Genomic DNA, 17,071 nt, shown 5'->3' with positions numbered 1-17,071 from the left:
ATGTGCCAGGTGAACATGGGGCAACCTGGTCTATTCATCTTAGCTTATTAATCTAATGACTGTATCACAAAATGCATAAGCAGTCCTGCGAGAAGAGAGCAGCTCCCTGGCTGCCTTCATTAGGCAGTAACCAGACTCTGTCTTGTCTCATGTGTTTTGGGTTCTTGTCTGCCATGGCTCCATTTCTAAAGTATAGAAATGGGAGAAATCTTTTCCCTGGACAATCTGTTCTGCTGTAGTTAGCATAATTTCCAGGAATACCAGTTTGACTTGCTTGAGGCTGAAAAAGGAAGTGAAAACTGACGTCCTTCATCCAAAGGACATGGTTCTTATTCAAAAATGGGTAGCAGCTACCTCTTGCCCAGGCACCCAGTGCCACACCATAGTGGTAACTCACCACCAGCTGTTTGGTGGTTCATTTCTGTACATGATCTGGTTTTCCATATAAGAACCTAAAGTTTCAGGACAAAGAGAGCCACTAACTTCATGATTGCATGTTTGCATATCTCATTACAGCTCGTTGTTCTACATTTAAAACTCATAAACACCTTCACACTTCAGCAAAGCAAGTAAAAGAATATCTGCATATTCATCAGTGTTACTTAGCACGTTGTTTTATTGTGCTGCTTGTTTCCTTACCAGTATCTACAGTTGATTCCTGCAGCATTTTCAAGCATGCTTGTTTATATTTGTTCCATCCAGTAGTGGTTTTTTCCAGCAGAGATCCTTTGGCCTGTGAATGAAAATACTGAACATGAGGAAGATCAGTTAGAACCTTGTGGTCTTTTAGTGGCAAGTTTATTTCCATTATAAGAAATTTAAGGGGAGAGGAGAGGAAGAGTTCATGTGATCTATTTAGGGACAATAAAAACAAAAGCACTGCAAGAACAACCTCCCTTTTACTAGTGCAGCCTTGAAAACAGGCTCAACTTTAGTTGATCTAGTTAGTTTAATGACAACAAATTCTCCAGAGTCCCTTCTGGTGTCTGGAAATCAACCATGGCATGATTACAAGAGCTGCCTTCTCCTCTCCTGGCTCCTTGCTCTGACTTTTGCTCTTTGCCCACTCACCCTGTGCTGTGTTCTGGAAGTTCCTGTCCCCAAATGTATTTATCTGCTTCTAAAAACAAGAACAATCCACCCTCAATCCACAGGGTCCTAGTGGACCTTTCACCTACTCTCTTGTTTTCCTGGCTGAGAACACAAATGAAGCAAAAAAGTGTGTTGGTGGCTACACGGGTGCGTGCTCTGATGGCCAAATTCTGTCAGGGTGCTGGAGAGAGGATTGCTGCATTTTAAGACATGGATGACACTGCAGCCACAGAAACACAAAGAAGAAACACAGAGGTTGAGGGGATTGTCAGTGATGTTCAAATAGGGAATGGGAGAAAAGGCTGAGGAGCCCTGCTCAGAATGCTGACCTGGAGTCGCTCCCTTAGCACGAGGAAGCAGATAAGCAGAAATGAATGAGACCTAGACATTGGCATGAAAGGGTGAGACCAGAGATGTAGACCAACAGTTGCTAGCACAGAGAAGAGAATTTATCTCCACTGACAAAATTACTTCTAATATTAAATGTGACCTGCTGTTTATATATGTATATATGTATATATGAAAATAATGACGGACATGTTTAGGGTGTGGTGGACATCCGTGGCATACATCCACCTTATTAATGTAAGGGTTGCAACTGTCCCAAGGGGACTTTTATATTTTAACTTGCTCTCTGAAAACATCCATCCTTTCAACATATCTGTATCACACAACACTCTGACTGCAGAGGCCTTTAAGAGGGCTATAGCTGATAATTACTGTTTGGGAAAGGAATAGCTAAAAACAGAAGAGTTGAATGCAAAATTACTTGGTGACATGTTAAATTTGGGCTGTTGAAGAAATGCCCAATTAGGAGGAAAGCAGTAGAGCAAGGATAACGCTAGATAGTGCTTACAGTTCAGTATCAGCATGATGACTTGATCATTATTTACTCAGAGAAAAGAACATCAGCCTAAGCAGCCTCTGTGTAATGTGCCAGCTGGTCTCCTGAAACCAGGGCCTTGAGAGCCAGGGGAAGTGAGCAGCCAAAGAACCTCTAGCTTTAGGTCACCAAAAATTCACTACTGGTTGAAAATGTTACCAATTGTAATGATCATATTTTGGAGAGCAGACTAAATGTAATTTTTCTAACAAGCAACGATCCTTATACCAAAGGGAAAATTCATTTCTCTTTGTCTGGACTTTTGGAAACTGCCCTTAACACCTGTGTAGTCCTGAGATTCTCTGAGCTTGGTGATGTGCCAAGGGCAATAATCAGGAAAATCTCTCACTATGAACTTCAACTCTATCTTTTTATTTGAACCTATGTTTTTTTGAAAAATAAAGAAAAACATATTTATTTCCCTTCAAAACAAGAACACTGGAGATTATTAGCTAGCTGTTACATGAGGCCACTCTTTCATGCATGTTTTTGCTGTGCAAAATGTTGCCTGCCCAATACTCTGCTTTTAGTCTCCCAGCTAATTTCCAGACACCCTACTTTAAATTCCAGGGAGCAGAAACACTATAATTATTCTTCCTCTGATGGGCTTGCAAGATAAGAGACAATATTTACAGCAGCCATGAGAAAGGAATGCATGTTTCCAAAATAAAAAGCATCTTGACATTTTCCTCATGTACGCCTCAAAATGCTGGGAGCCAGGGGAGATTCTTCAGACACTCCTGGGTCACTGAACCTCATTTGAAGAGGCAAAGACATGGAGATGACGCATTTGTAGAAACGACTGCTTGGTTTAAGGGCCAACACTTTGGTTTCTAATAAACAAATGCATTGAACAGCCAAGGAAATACAAGGGGAGCCTCACAGTTGCTACCTGGCTGCTTGTTTGGGTCCATTCCTGGAGATGAGATGGACATACAGTCATGAAGGAGCTCTGTCAATAAGAGTGAGGAGGATTTGGGGCATAAATGACAGCTTCACATCGCTAGTTGCTGGTTTCTGCAGAGCTGCAGGCAGGATCAGATGGGCAACACCTTGTCCCTAGTGATGTAAATATCTTGGTTTTCTACCATAAGCCTTTCTGATGGAAAAAAATAAAGTCTGTTTAACATCAGAACTGCACCTGACAAAAAATTAAGAGCTGTCAGCTGACATGGAAAGATAATTTGAAACATAGTTACAGAAACACGTAAAATAATTTAAATTATTAATCAAAAAAAATGTGCAGATGATTGGAAATTTGCAGGGGAGCAGACAATGACCAGTTAATAAGGGACCTTGAGATCACAGTAAAGCATGAACCCCTCTGCAGAGCATGCACCATGCAAGCCTGCTGTTCGTGACTATTCAGTCTGCAGTCGTCACCGCTCTTGGGAAAATCTGTAAGGACCTATGTATAGAGAAAGGCTAAAGAATGAGGAAAATCAGCTTTCTTTCCCTTTTTGGTTTGAAAGGGGTTGATGCAGGTGCCCCAGACAGAAGACTGCAGTGGGACATTGTTAGGGCTCTTCTGCATTAAGTGCACTGGATCGCTATTCACTGTCCAGGCAAGCTGGGAACGAGACCAGCCTGAAGAGCGAAAGGGAAATTAAGGAAGCGAGACACCCTGTTGATGTGTCTGTTGAACTAAGCGAAAAGGATTCAACAAAATATCAAGAAGACAGGCTTGACTTTTTGTCTTACATCTATGTGATTATTATTCTTCAGAGAGTGGAGCATGTTGTCTTAGAAAGAGGAGGGTTTGCAATCCAGATCAATGTGAGGAGCACAGCAACCACTGCTGGTATCGTTTGCAATCCAGATCAACATGAGGAGCACAGCAACCACTGCTGGTATCGTTTGCAATCCGGATCAATGTGAGGAGCACAGCAACCACTGCTGGTATCGTTTGCAATCCAGATCAACATGAGGAGCACAGCAACCACTGCTGGTATCGTTTGCAATCCGGATCAATGTGAGGAGCACAGCAACCACTGCTGGTATCGTTTGCAATCCAGATCAACATGAGGAGCACAGCAATCACTGCTGATATCGTTTGCAATCCGGATCAACGTGAGGAGCACAGCAATCACTGCTGGTATCGTTTGCAATCCGGATCAATGTGAGGAGCACAGCAATCACTGCTGGTATCGTTTGCAATCTGGATCAACGTGAGGAGCACAGCAACCACTGCTGATATCGGGGCGGGGGGGGGGCTTTTCCTGCTTTTACCACGTGTGGGAGAAGGCTCAGTCCCGTGGGTCTGCTCTGAGGAGAACTGACAAATTGCTTTCTGCATCTTACATGCGTTTGTGATTAGAGACCCCAGCGAGGTTTTTATTATGATCTAAGTTTTGGGCTGCTCGGTGCTATCAAAATTTAGATGCAATGCGTGTTCAGCAATGGAAAAAACAAGCTTTCAGGTAAATTTACTGTGATCTCAAGCAGTGACAACGTACAGCTCAACATGGCTTTTCCTTTTCCACTTTGTTTCAGCCACTAGCATTGAAACAGGCCTTCCAGCCCAGAAGAAATTAACCTCCCATGTCCAAGACAGAAGCTCAGAAAGTCTGTGACCTTCTGCCCCACACTGGGCATTTCGTTTCTCCAGGTAATCTGAAGTTTCCCTGGTAGCAAATGAACCACCTCAGCCCCCCAGCCTGGCGCTTTGCTCACAGCAAAGTTCACCCGCGCTGGAATTAAATCCAACTTCCCTGCAAGGATCTTTCAATTCATTTGGTTTGCCCAGAGCTCACCGAGATGACACCGCTGTTTAAAAATATGTTGGAGGCAGCAGAAAACGCTGCCTGAAGCTCCGTCTTAGGAAGCGCGTTATACTAATAAACCTTCAAGCTTGCAAACAGACCATAGTGACCATAGTATAATGAGGATTTCACCCTTTTAATTTCTTATACTAAACTAATGGTGAGATGAAATGTTTCTGTTTATTCAGGCTACGCTATTATGGACAGAAAAAAATCTTCAATTTAGTTATAAACTAGAAATAAGAGGTTAAATATTTACCTATTATTTCAGCCATGATCTTGGTTTATTCTGAGTTATATTTTTTATGGCTGTATATCTATATGGGTTTTGCTAGAAAATATCGATATAGTGATTTATGATTGTTAAGAAATAACAATTTTTTTTTCTTTCTTATTAAAAAATGTAAAGAAATTTAACACATATTTCTTTATACAAATTATCCTACAAGGAATCCTATGGTAAAGTAATTCACTGTCATTCATAGTCTTGTAAAGTTTAATCTCATGGAAGTAAAGGTAAGATTCCCTGCTAGTGGTGATAGAACCGGTGCTCTGGTCGAGGTCTCCTGCACATTGAAGATGTCTCACAAACCCGAGGGTTGTTTCGGTTCTACATTCATTTATGTGACAGAAGCTCTACATTTCTATTAGTGAAAAAGAGAATATGCGTCTCCTGGTAACTTTTTCTTCAATAAAAACGTTAGGAAAACCATTATAGTCTCTACAGCACATACACATGCAAACCTACTTTCTTAGTAACCCAGGGAAATGGAGTAGAAGCGCATAGAAGTACCTTATTACTTTCAGTTTAAAGTAAGCCTGTCAATTACACTTATCCTCATGTATACTCATTTCATAGAAATGTACCCTAAATCTATATATTAATTTTATTCAGATGAATTGAAATTTACTACATCTTTGTATTTTTTTAATCTATTGAAATCAGGGTTGATATTCAGATAAATAATAATGATTAAGAGCATACATGACAATTGAAGTTAATTACATTGAGATATTTTGTCCTTAAATACCTAAAACTCGTCCAAATGATAAGACAAAATAGACAAAGAGTAAATTTTCAGATTTTAAAAAACATTTAGAAAAAAAGTGAATGTTTTAGTAGGTCTCTACAGTAAATGAAAGTAGAAATCACATAGAGATTTATTAGCCTTCTATAAGAAGCTGAGGTGCAGACTGAAACCAGTAACACGAGACTTCACAAATGTGAGATTCAGTGCTCACCACTCGTACATGTCGAAGGCCGAAAGAAAGAAACCAGAAACAAAGCTAGAAATAAAGCCAAGCTGGTTTCGGAACCACGGAAAACTGCTAGAAAAGAAACATTATTTGCAATAGTGTTGATATCTTGTGGGAAAATTGAAAAATAAATACAATTCAATATTAGTATGGCAAGAGATTGTATAAATGGATGCAACACAATCTATTAACTGTATGAATGCACATTAATAGAAAATTGTAATAAATTACCTAATCAGAGTGAGTTCTAATACAGGACTCGAGCTTCTCAGTCAACATTTCTCATGACTAATTTTTAATAAACTGTTTTGTCAGAACTATTTTTGAGACAAACATGCTGTTTGTGAAGGTTAAAATGCTACGTGATAGGAACCCATTTTTATAGTGTCTATTAGTAAGTATTGAATTAGCTTACCTGTTTCACTAGAAACAACATGATGACAGAGCTGGCCGGTGCAGAAGATATTCTGGACCAGAATCCCATGCTGGAACAGAGACCAAAAAGTGTCACCATGCACATTCTAATCAATTTGTCTCCAATATGCTGTTATTTTGCTCTGCTATGGATCAATTATATCACCCTGTCCTGCTGGAAAAAAGTAAAAATGCCTTCTTTGAGGAGCGCAACTCTTTTATGAATCTTCTTACAAATAAGTGAGGAAGTCTACTACAGTGTCTAGGCTTGCTAGGCTCCAACTACACTTCGTTTTTTCTCATTAAAGGCAGAGAGAATTTACTCTAAACTTCGCGGACAGTCTGCTTACTGTAGCTTCCCTTGCAGCCAATAAGAAGCCAGACAACTATTAAAACATTAAAGGGCTGATCCTGTTCTCTTGAAACTCCATGGGAATTTTGCCAGTGGTTTGCAAGAATGCAATCCAGCTCCATAAATACATATATATATTTATACACACCTCATGAAACCATTAAAAAATGCCCTAGAACACAGGAAAACTGTGTGTAGCAAGCAGGCTGAATCAAGTTGGCTGTTAGGAGGAAGCTCAATAATATCTCTTTTTACCCTTTCTGATCATATTTTGTTGAATGTGCACAATCAGTGCAGGATCAGGGAGAAGCTAAATGTACAAAAAATGACGTTACCAGCAGCTGAAGTGCTACTACAACACTTGTGACATTCAGTGTTTTTTTTTTCTAGGTGCAGAGAAAAGCCTGAAAACATTATTAAATGTATGTGTTATACAGGATCAGGGAATAAAACCATTTATAATATCATTCTAGGGTCTAGTTTACAGTTGTCGTGCTTTGAGTTGGCAATATGGAGAGTCAAGGAGGTGCTGCCTCCTCCATTTCAGGAGAAACATGACTTGCAGCTGTTTGTACCGAGGGATGGCTCGTGCCCTTCCCTGAAAGAAGCCACAGGCATCCTGAGCAGCGAAGATGGAGAACAGACAGAGGTGCAGCGCTGGGACTGCGCAGGCCAGCAGTGACACAGCTTGCAACGCCAGACATCGGCAAACACACACTGCAGCACAGCCCATCAACCCGAGCCAACAATGTGCCCTGGTGGCCAAGAAGGCCAATGGTATCCTGGCATGCATTAAATAGACTGTGACCAGCAGGTTGAGGGAGGTGAATCCTCCCGCTCTGCTCTGCCTTGGTGAGGCCGCATCTGGAGATGTGTTCAGTTCTGGGTTCCCCAGTTTAAGAAGGACAAGGAATTACTGGGGAGAGTCCAGCGGTGGGCTACGAAGATGCTGAGGGGTCTGGAGCATTTTTCTTCTGAGGAAAGGCTGGGAGAGCTGGGGCTGTTGAGATGGAGAAGAGAAGCTGAGAGGGATGTGATCAATGGGATCAATATCTCAGGGTGGGTGTCAGAGGATGGACCAGACTCTGTTCAGTGGTGCCCAACGCCAGGGTGAGGGGCAACGGGCACAGACTGAAACACAGGAGGCTCCATCTGAACAGGAGCAGAAACTTGTTTGCTGGGAGGTGCCAGAGCCTGGCCCAGGCTGCCCAGAGCGGGTGTGGAGTCTCCTTCTCTGAGACATTCAAAGCCCCTGGACCCACCTGTGTGATCTGCTCTGTGACCCTGGTGAGCAGGGGTTGGACCGGGGGATCTTTAGCTTTAGCTTGGAGGAGACTGAGGGGTGACCTCATTAATGTTTACAGATATATAAAGGGTGAGTGTCAGGAGGATGGAGCCAGGCTCTTCTCGGTTACAACCAGTGATAGGACAAGGGGCAATGGGTGCAAACTGGAACACAGGAGGTTTCACTTAAATCTGAGAAGAAACTTCTTCATGGTGAGGGTGGCAGAGCCTGGCCCAGGCTGCCCAGGGGGTTGTGGAGTCTCCTTCTGTGCAGACATTCCAACCCGCCTGGACACCTTCCTGTGTAACCTCATCTGGGTGTTCCTGCTCCATGGGGGGATTGCACTGGATGAGCTTTCCAGGGCCCTTCCAGTCCCTGACATTCTGGGATTCTGTGATCTGCAGAGGTCCCTTCAGCCCTAATGGTGCTGTGATTCTATGAAATGTTCATGCAATACATTTCTCCTGTTCCGACAGCATTCTTACACGGCAAATTGATTTCCAAGTTTATGGTACCAGCATTGACAGGTCACAAGCAGAAAACTGGCTCAGTGAAAATCTCAAACTGCAGTTGTCAACCAGAAGATATCAATTCACACAGTTTTTTCTGAAGCCTCCAAAAATTGATTCATAGCCTAGTACAAGTTCTTTTTAGTCAAAGAAGACAAGATTGCTATGACATGTATGCTGGTTAAATTTCATAATTGGCATGAAACTGTAAAGTCTGTACATATTGAAGAGGTGTCAGTGTCATTCCCAGGTGAACTCAACTGCCTTTAGACGGTGTTTTCACAAGACTTAAAATATCCTTGAATACAGTCATGTGCAGATTACTCCTGGGAATAGGAACATGTTTTAACATGTTTAAGTGATTAGTGTTTAATCCCTAACAGGACTTCCCTGCCTCCTTCTCACCGTCTGATCCATTTCTCCGACCTGCTGGGCAGTTGGTGATGCTGTCCAGAAGCCGTGTCAGTGCACAGAGGCTTCAGGTGGAGTTCACGAGTACATCCTTGTGACAATGCAGTAACACAAAGCTGTAGGAAAACATCACTCCTGGTTCAACCTACAGTCTAAGTTTTGGGTTGTGAGATTTGCTCCGTCTTTTTAGTCCAGATACCTCCTTGATCGTTCACTCTGTTACTGGCCACCTCTTCAAGCTGAGATCTTCATAGCAGTCTAAAGCAGACATTTATCCTCTATATTTGAGTTTAATGCTGGGATTGTCACATACTTCTCCAACCCTGACAACTTCTGGGCAGAAAATTGTCTTAAAAGTCAGAATTATTTTCATTAAGAGATACATATGTGACTTCAGTGTGTGTCCTGTGGTACCACTATCCCTTAGGACATGTGTTTTGACCTTACACTTGTAAAAAGAAACAATCATTTACTGACACTCCTGCTCCTTCCCGTCCTTTGCAGCACTTATTTGCATTACCAAACAGGAACAAAGAGCAACATATATAACATGTCAAGGTGGGAAGTGTTTCTTAGATGAAAAGGGGAAAAAAATATATATATATTTCACAGAAAAAAATAGATGGGCAGACAAAATGAGGATAATTCAGCTTTTTCTCTACTGTTTCACCTAAGCTCGGTGAGATTTCTATTATGTATTCGTGGGGGCACACTGGACAGTGCTCAGAAGCCCATCAAGAGCAAATTCATATAACCCATGACTTTCATTCATCACTGGTGGAACTTTGAACAGGTACAATCACCTTCCCAGCGGCCTCGGGAAGTGCTGCGATGCTGTGAAATGCTCTAACTTGGCAACTGGTTTTATCTCCGTGAGACGTTCATACAGTAAGATTCCGAACTGTATTCAATTTAATCAGCGTTCAGTGTTACGGGAGCATTAAGAATGGCAAGATTTTACTTATTTCATAGCTGAGAAATTAAAAAGTTCCATCAGACTCCATCTGCTGACCACGGTAAATATGCATATTCTGTTTGTATAAAGAAAACTTTCTGAGCACATATTGGGCTACTTCCAGTGCTCCTGTGTTCTGTGTATCTTTACTCCCGTGATTCCTGGTGCACACTATAATTTATTGTCTCACCTCCTCATATTTCTTTCACAAGACATTGCTGCCAAACAACACTGTCCTATATCCTTAATCTCTCCAGCCACATGATTTCGGGTCATGCCCATATCTCTGCTTTCTATCCTAACTACTCAGCTGGTACGATTTCCTGAGAGGACTGAAGAATGGGCTGGTAAATACAGGCAGGTGTTTCACCAGGCAGATATATTTTGTTAAAGGTTGTTTCTAGAATAATTGACAGAGGAGGATGCCAGCGTCAGCCCCAGCTGCAGACAGATGGCCGAGAGCCTCCGCAGCGTTTTCTCTCAGTTTTCTCTCTTTAGTCTTCTCTATTACAGCGTTCAGTAGCAGTCACTGGTGTGAAGGGACGAGAAAAGTTGCCAAACCTTTCTGTACGGGACAGAACAAAGGGGATCACTGCATCCGCTTCAACAGCCCCGATGCCAACAGCAGCAACGCTGTGCAGTATATCTGGGAGACAGGAGATGACAAGTTCGTTGACCGAAAGTTTCATGCTGGGATTTGGTATTCCTGTGAAGAAATTATAAATGAAAGAGGTGAGTAAAACCATATACATCTACTTTAAAAAGTAATCAGAGTTCTTCCTACTTATTCGCTGTCTCCCTCCTCTTTGCTGCAATATTGTGTATGTAATTTAAAGGAAAACGTGACCTTTAAAAGGGGGATCCTTTTAAAGGATCTGGGAAGGGGGATCCTAGAGGGTGGTATCTAGTCAATGCCTAAAAAATCCTAATAAATTCTGCAAAGAACTTTAGGCTGACAGATTGTAGTACAGATGAAGTTCTTTTTATTTAAAAAATTATTATTATTATTTTAATTAAAGCAGTAAGTTATATTACTTTAACAAGAAAGTGTTTTATATTTCAGAGGCTTTTAGTCCCTTAGGCAAAAATGAACGTATTTACCTTACATCATCGCTTACAATCCCCTACAACAACATAAAAAGCACAATTTGATTTTATCGTTTGCTTGTTTTAAAAATCATTTGAGCAATTAAAACTGTGAGACCCAAGTTATTCTGGGCATTTCCTTTTGAGCACAGGTATTTCTACTTTCTTACTACGATCTCAACTTGGATGAATCAGAACAGAACAAGATTATTGTCACTCTGCTAAAACACAATTTGGAGACTTGCTAGTCAGGAGTGCTGATAACTGAGTTTCACTCTGCCATGTAAATGCTGGTAGAGTGAAATTAGCTTACCATTAAAGGAATGTCCAAGTTAACTTTGGATCTTTGCATAAGAGAATTGTTTATCTGGTTCAAGAAATAGGGAGTTTATTGTAAATCCAGATCAAAACTAGTTTTTTTTTTTCCCTTATTGTCCTGACCAGTTTACAAATGAGAACTAGAAAAAAAACTTGATATAAATAAGATCAGCTGTCATCTGTGCTATAAAATGCAAATATTTTTGCAGTCACCTATCCTAAAAGTCCAGTTCTACCAGAAGGTCTTGAAAGTTATACAATTTTAAGAGAGTAAATGTCAAAGTTCAGAGCCAAATACATCTCCAGAAGATGTCTCTCAGGTGGTGATTGCTTTGGATGGTGGGGTTGTTCAATTTGTGCATTGCTAAGGCAGTTCTTGTTTTCCCACTTGGTGCATGAAAAAACCACCTTTTATTTCCAGTGCAGAGCAGAATTAATTCCAAGAGCTTTGTTCACAGCATCTGTGTGGGGGTCAGGAGGTCATATGGGTTTGAAAATCAAAGCTTACAGAAAGCAATTGGAATCAAGCTTAGAAGAAATTGTGCAAGCAGCAGCCCTGTTGCTGTGAGGAGAAACCACCTTCCTTCACAGGGAAGGTGATACACAGGCTGTCGGTCTTTCAAAGGAAAGTATTGCTTTCCCATTCTGGCTTTGACAGCTACAATCCTTTGGAAATCAATTGACAGCCTTTCTCTAAGTCTCCCAGAATCTGTTTCCACCTTGCCAAAGTCTGGAATAATTCTGCAGCTTAGTCCCAGGAGCAGGCCCATGTACACAGGGACTCTGTGTGTACTAACATACATCAGAGATAACTCCTCCTCATCATCTTAGTTTGTGCTTTTAGGACAGATTTTGTATTTTCTGCCTTCTATTAATCTATTTCTTTAGGACACTACAGAATACAAAATTATCCTGAATTTTATTTTAAAATAAATTTTGGGTTTTTTTAGGTGAGAAATGTAGAAGCTTCATCAGTTTGACTCCAGCTTCTGATCGAGGTATTTTGTTTGCATAAATAAAACTTTCCTGGTCATGTTTATCGATATAAAACAAAACAAACCACCTGTATTTAGATAACAAAATCTCTTGCTTTAACCCCACACAGTTTTATGTATTTATTTAGTTTTTCAACTTCAAAATGAAGTCCACATGACTTAAAATACGAATCTATGTCTTTGGAAAACCCTCCATTTGAATCCGAATGTTTTTTAAAGTTACTTTGAACACGGGTACTGGAAGTCAAGACTTGGTTTTGCCCCCTCTCTCCTCACTGCTCCGCTTTCACAGGCTCAGGAATGCTGTGGTTTGCGCCGTGCGGGCTGTGGAGCCAGAGGGACAGGCCGCATTCCGTCCCCATGTTGCGGACCAAACCAACCTCAGTGGCAGCCCGCATCCCCTCCCTGTGCCTCACCCGCAGCTGTAAGGGCGCATTCTGACTCTCCTGGAAGCACAGATTTGCCGTCTTCCTTTCAAAGAACGGTTCATGTTCTTACAACACACACCTGCAGACGCCGTTAAGGAATCCCCAGCTCCCCCGCGGTGTAAACCTGTCACCGATGTGGTTAGACCATTCACCTTGCAAGTGGCTGAGACAGAAAAAAAGAAGTCTACCTTCTTCCCAGGGGCTTGAAATTGTATGTCCAGCATGCTGGGATTGGAGTACTTTCCTGGATATGCAATTTCAGCCCCTTGGGGAAGAAGAAAGACTCGGTATCTGCAGGCCAGTCCTCCTGCCCTCTGTCGCAGCTTGTTGTGCACTGGTGTTTCGAGACTTTTATAGAGTGAGAGAAAAACAATCTAAATGAGATGCATTTCTTAGTCACACAGACACGATCCTCAGAAAGGTGGAGTGGATTTGGGGCCCTGCCCTGAGAGCTTCTCACACGCAAAACCACAAGTGGACATAGTGCTGGAACTAACAAAGAGCAACAGCAAATGCCACAGGCACCCACAGGTCAGGTCAAGACACCTTAGACAGCATCTGGGTACCTGATAACAACACTGGAAAGCTTCCCAAGGGTAGTGAAATCCTGTAGAAACAGATCCCTGGCCTGCACGGGAGAGGAGCGAGTTTGTGCCCTGCACGTGCCTACGGCCGCTGTGTGCACAGAACTCAGGATGCACCAGGCTCACCCATCCTTAGATATCACACACAGGGATCATCACACTTGTTCCCTGCATAGGTAGTGACGGTTCACTTAATTAAAATGTCAAGATGCAAGCTCCTGTGCCTGGAGCAGCCGATACTCTTGGGCAATTTAACATCTGGAGTTGCTGGGCAAAATCAGAATTTTTTACTGGGACAAAGATTTGCTGGAGAAATAAACCTTGCCCAGGAACCCCCACACAGAGCCTGTCCTGGTAGTTTAATGTCTACATGGCCTTTGAATCAGAAAAGTTCCACAGACACCATCAAAGCCTGCAGTAGGGGTTATTTACTGCACAAAAATCGTTTACTGCTGTATGAAGTGTTTAGTAATCAATTACGTGTCTTAGCAATGTTTCTATTTTTAAGTTATGATTGTTAGTATATACCTTCACGTGAAATCACTATTTGAACCAGATGTCTCAGGACACACATTTGTTTTTAAAAAGCGTTTGGGAAGGTTGTTGTCCGGTTCTTGCTATGAACTGGACACAAGACCTCCTGCTCCTGACTGTGGGACACTAATACACTAATAGTAAAGCAGCAGGCTGAGAAACTTGAATGGGAACATTAACTTCTTGCACAAGTTGTAATTAACAGCTACACAGAAAGAGATGAATTATCAGTGAACCACAGTAAAACCTGGACAGTGACTGGGCTCGTGAAGGCTCCTCTGTCCAAAAAGTCAAGATGGAAAATTAACCCATGGGGAAGCTTTTATTAATTTGAGGCCACGTGACTGTGCGTGGCCTTGAGGTTCATTAGCTGGTTAACATGGTTTTGTTTTGCTACACTTCTCTCTGGACTCAGCAGTCATGATTACAGAATCGACCGGGTTGGAAAAGCCCTCAGAGATCATCAAGTCCAACCCATGGTCCAACTCCAGTCCATTGACTAGATCATGGCACTAAGTGCATGTCCAATCTCAGTTTAAAAACCTCCAGGGCCGGTGAGTCCAGCACCTCCCTGGGCAGCCATTCCAATGCCTGACCACTCTCTCTGCAAAGAATTGCTTTCTCATCTCCAGCCTCAATTTCCCCTGGCAGAGTTGAAGCCCATGGCCCCTTGTCCTATTGCTGACTGCCTGGGAGAAGAGCCCAATCCCCACCTGGCTAGAACTGCCCTTCAGGTAGTTCTAGAGAGTGCTGAGCTCACCTCTAAGCCTCCTCTTCTCCAGACTAAACAAGCCCAGCTCCCTCAGCCTCTCCCCATAGGGCCTGTGTTCAAGTCAACAACTTGGTAATTGTGTCAACAACTAGGTAATTGTGAAGTAATTCTGTTTATATTAACCTTGGTTCATGGTAATTTCAGGGTACTGACTGAGTACAAAGCCATAGTGCCACACCTTGTACCATCACTTATTAAGTATATAGCAGGAACGTGCAAGTGCTCTTCCAATAAATGGCTGAATCAGTAAAGAGAATTATAATTTAAGGTGTCCATTGACATTGAATTCTTCCTATAGATGTTATAGTAGCATCCTCACAGTCTTTGAGCTTTTGTTTAATGTGTAAACAGTGTAAATAAAGAAGAAACTGTGAAAATACTAAATGACTGTTTATAATATCAGTGCTATTGATTTGGTTTTCCAGGGGTTTTATGGCTGTCGATTGTAGCAGAGCTTCTGTACATCGTTTTACTTCTGACTGGAGCCATTCTTATGTCAATAGAAATGTGCTACTACAGTACTGTCATTGATGGGCTAAAGATCAACGCCTTTTCTGCCGTAGTCACCGTATTAGCAGGTACAGTGAAGGATCTCAATTTATTACGTCCACAAAATGCATCATTGCCAGACTTCCACCCGAAAATTAATAAAAGTGGCCAATTTTCAAAAGCATTACAATATTTATGGAGACACTAACAATACAAGGTGCGGCAAAATTAAATGGGAAATATTATTTTCAATTAATATGATCATTTTTATGTTTAATATGTATAGTTCTTACTATTTAAAACTTTATTATTTTAATTTTGAAATTTTTATTTTCATTGTCAGGCTGATTGTCAAAGAAAAAAAAAAAGTAACACGCTCTTCCAAATAACTTGATTTTTTAAATTTCTGACCTGCTAAGTATGAAAGTAATAGCCAAATTGAAATAGCACTCTTAAGAGGGAATAAAATATAACTGAATAATTCTTCATAGAAAACCAACATTTAAATTGTCTTTTATTTTCTGCATTTTACTTCTTAATCAGTGCTATTTAATCACAGGACCCTAGGCAAATCCAGTCTGGAAGAATCTTCAGAAGGTCCCTAGTCCAATCTGAGGAATCTGGCCTGAAGTCGGTGTTGAACGTGTGTTGAGGAGAAGGTTGGACCAGAGACTTCTGATGGTTCTTACAGCCTGAAGTGCTCAGTGATTCTGTCTTATAGAACTGTTATTGAGGAATGATGCAGTAAAAACAGCAATTATGGGTAACAGGAACAATGTTTCACGGAGTTTTCAATTTTAGAGCCAGAAGCAATCAGACTGTTTATTTACCATAATTTCTTGAGGAACACCTGCCACTGTGCTTAATGTGGTCAGGAATTTTTAGAGTCCAAAGGGATTTCTATTTGCTGAATGATTATCTTGCAGAATGGCATCTAATTGCAAGTCAAACACCTAGCAGATGGCAAAGGATTAATCTCAAGATTGTCTTTGTCAAAATGTTGAGCTTTCATCCTAATCCCAGTGTTTCAGGATTTAGTAATCATGCATTTGTGGTTGTTGTGCCTTTCTTCATGAATTTAAGATTTTATATCATGCCTCCTTCTCTTAAATATATTCATACATTTAGTTCATTTGTCAATCTCATTTTTGTTAGCTAAGTAAATAAATTTTATTGAACATCTCACTGTGATAATGGGGGAGAAATAATTTTCTTTCTTGCTGCAGAAGTATCAGTGTAGTGGAAAACAACTATCACATCTCTCCTTTATCTTCTCTAAAATAAATAATTGAGAGACATATTATATGACGTCACATCTATTTCTAAGACCCCTGACCACCTACTGCTCTACTCTTCCTCTAGTCCAGTTTCTGCAGAATCTTCCTGGAGGGAAGTGGTAAATGTGAACACCAGGCCAAACATCCAAGGGCTTTAGCCAACACAATTTATATCCCAGATTGGGAAACACTCCAGTTTTGCTTGAGTTTATGGAAATGTAAAAAGCGTCACCCCAACCTGCATTAGGCTCCTGGCATAACTCTCAACTCATCCTTTCCTGAGTTAGGCTCAACTCTCACCTCAGCCTTTCCTGACAGATATTTGTCTAGCCCCATCTCAAATAAATCACCAAGCCCAAGCCACCACCAAAAAGACCCAAAACCCCCCGAAAACCAAACCAACCAACCAAAAAAAACAAACACAACAACAACAAAAAGACCAATCAACCAAAACCCTCCCTGTTCTGTACTGAAGTTTATGTTACCTTCTTAGCAAATGTAATCTAATTCATAACATTCTAAATATTTTCTTCCTGTCTAATCTAAAGCCCTGGGTACTCTATTTTTTTTACAGCATTTCTTTTAGAATACCCAACAGATAGCAGATGATCCGTTCCTCTTTATAATTAACAATTAAATTGAAGATGGCTGTCTCAGCTCCCTGTAGC

The 17,071-nt window shown here is 41.3% G+C and overlaps 1 protein-coding gene across 8 annotated transcripts in view; it reads right to left on the bottom strand.

The window, feature by feature from the left end:
- Positions 1–17,071, bottom strand: part of GLP2R (glucagon like peptide 2 receptor) — a 63,529-nt gene that overhangs the window by 30,825 nt on the left and 15,633 nt on the right. For 3 of the 8 annotated variants that reach the window (XM_065034443.1, XM_065034440.1, XM_065034441.1), the window contains exons 3-5: positions 10,482–10,626; positions 6,410–6,479; positions 640–748 (exon numbers count right to left, since the gene is read on the bottom strand). In XM_065034443.1, coding sequence (XP_064890515.1) covers positions 640–748; positions 6,410–6,479; positions 10,482–10,609 — 307 coding nt within the window. In that variant the 5' untranslated portion in view covers positions 10,610–10,626. Of the gene's footprint in view, positions 1–639; positions 749–2,867; positions 3,075–6,409; positions 12,128–17,071 lie in introns of those variants that run through there. The other 5 variants (XM_021282863.2, XM_065034445.1, XM_065034438.1 and 2 more) reach the window with 5 other exon arrangements.

The sequence above is a fragment of the Columba livia genome, chromosome 18 (genome assembly GCF_036013475.1).
Source record: "Columba livia isolate bColLiv1 breed racing homer chromosome 18, bColLiv1.pat.W.v2, whole genome shotgun sequence".
Lineage (NCBI taxonomy): Eukaryota > Metazoa > Chordata > Aves > Columbiformes > Columbidae > Columba > Columba livia.
The sequence above is the reverse complement of the archived record's forward strand: the minus strand, read 5'-3'. Positions and strand labels throughout refer to the sequence as shown.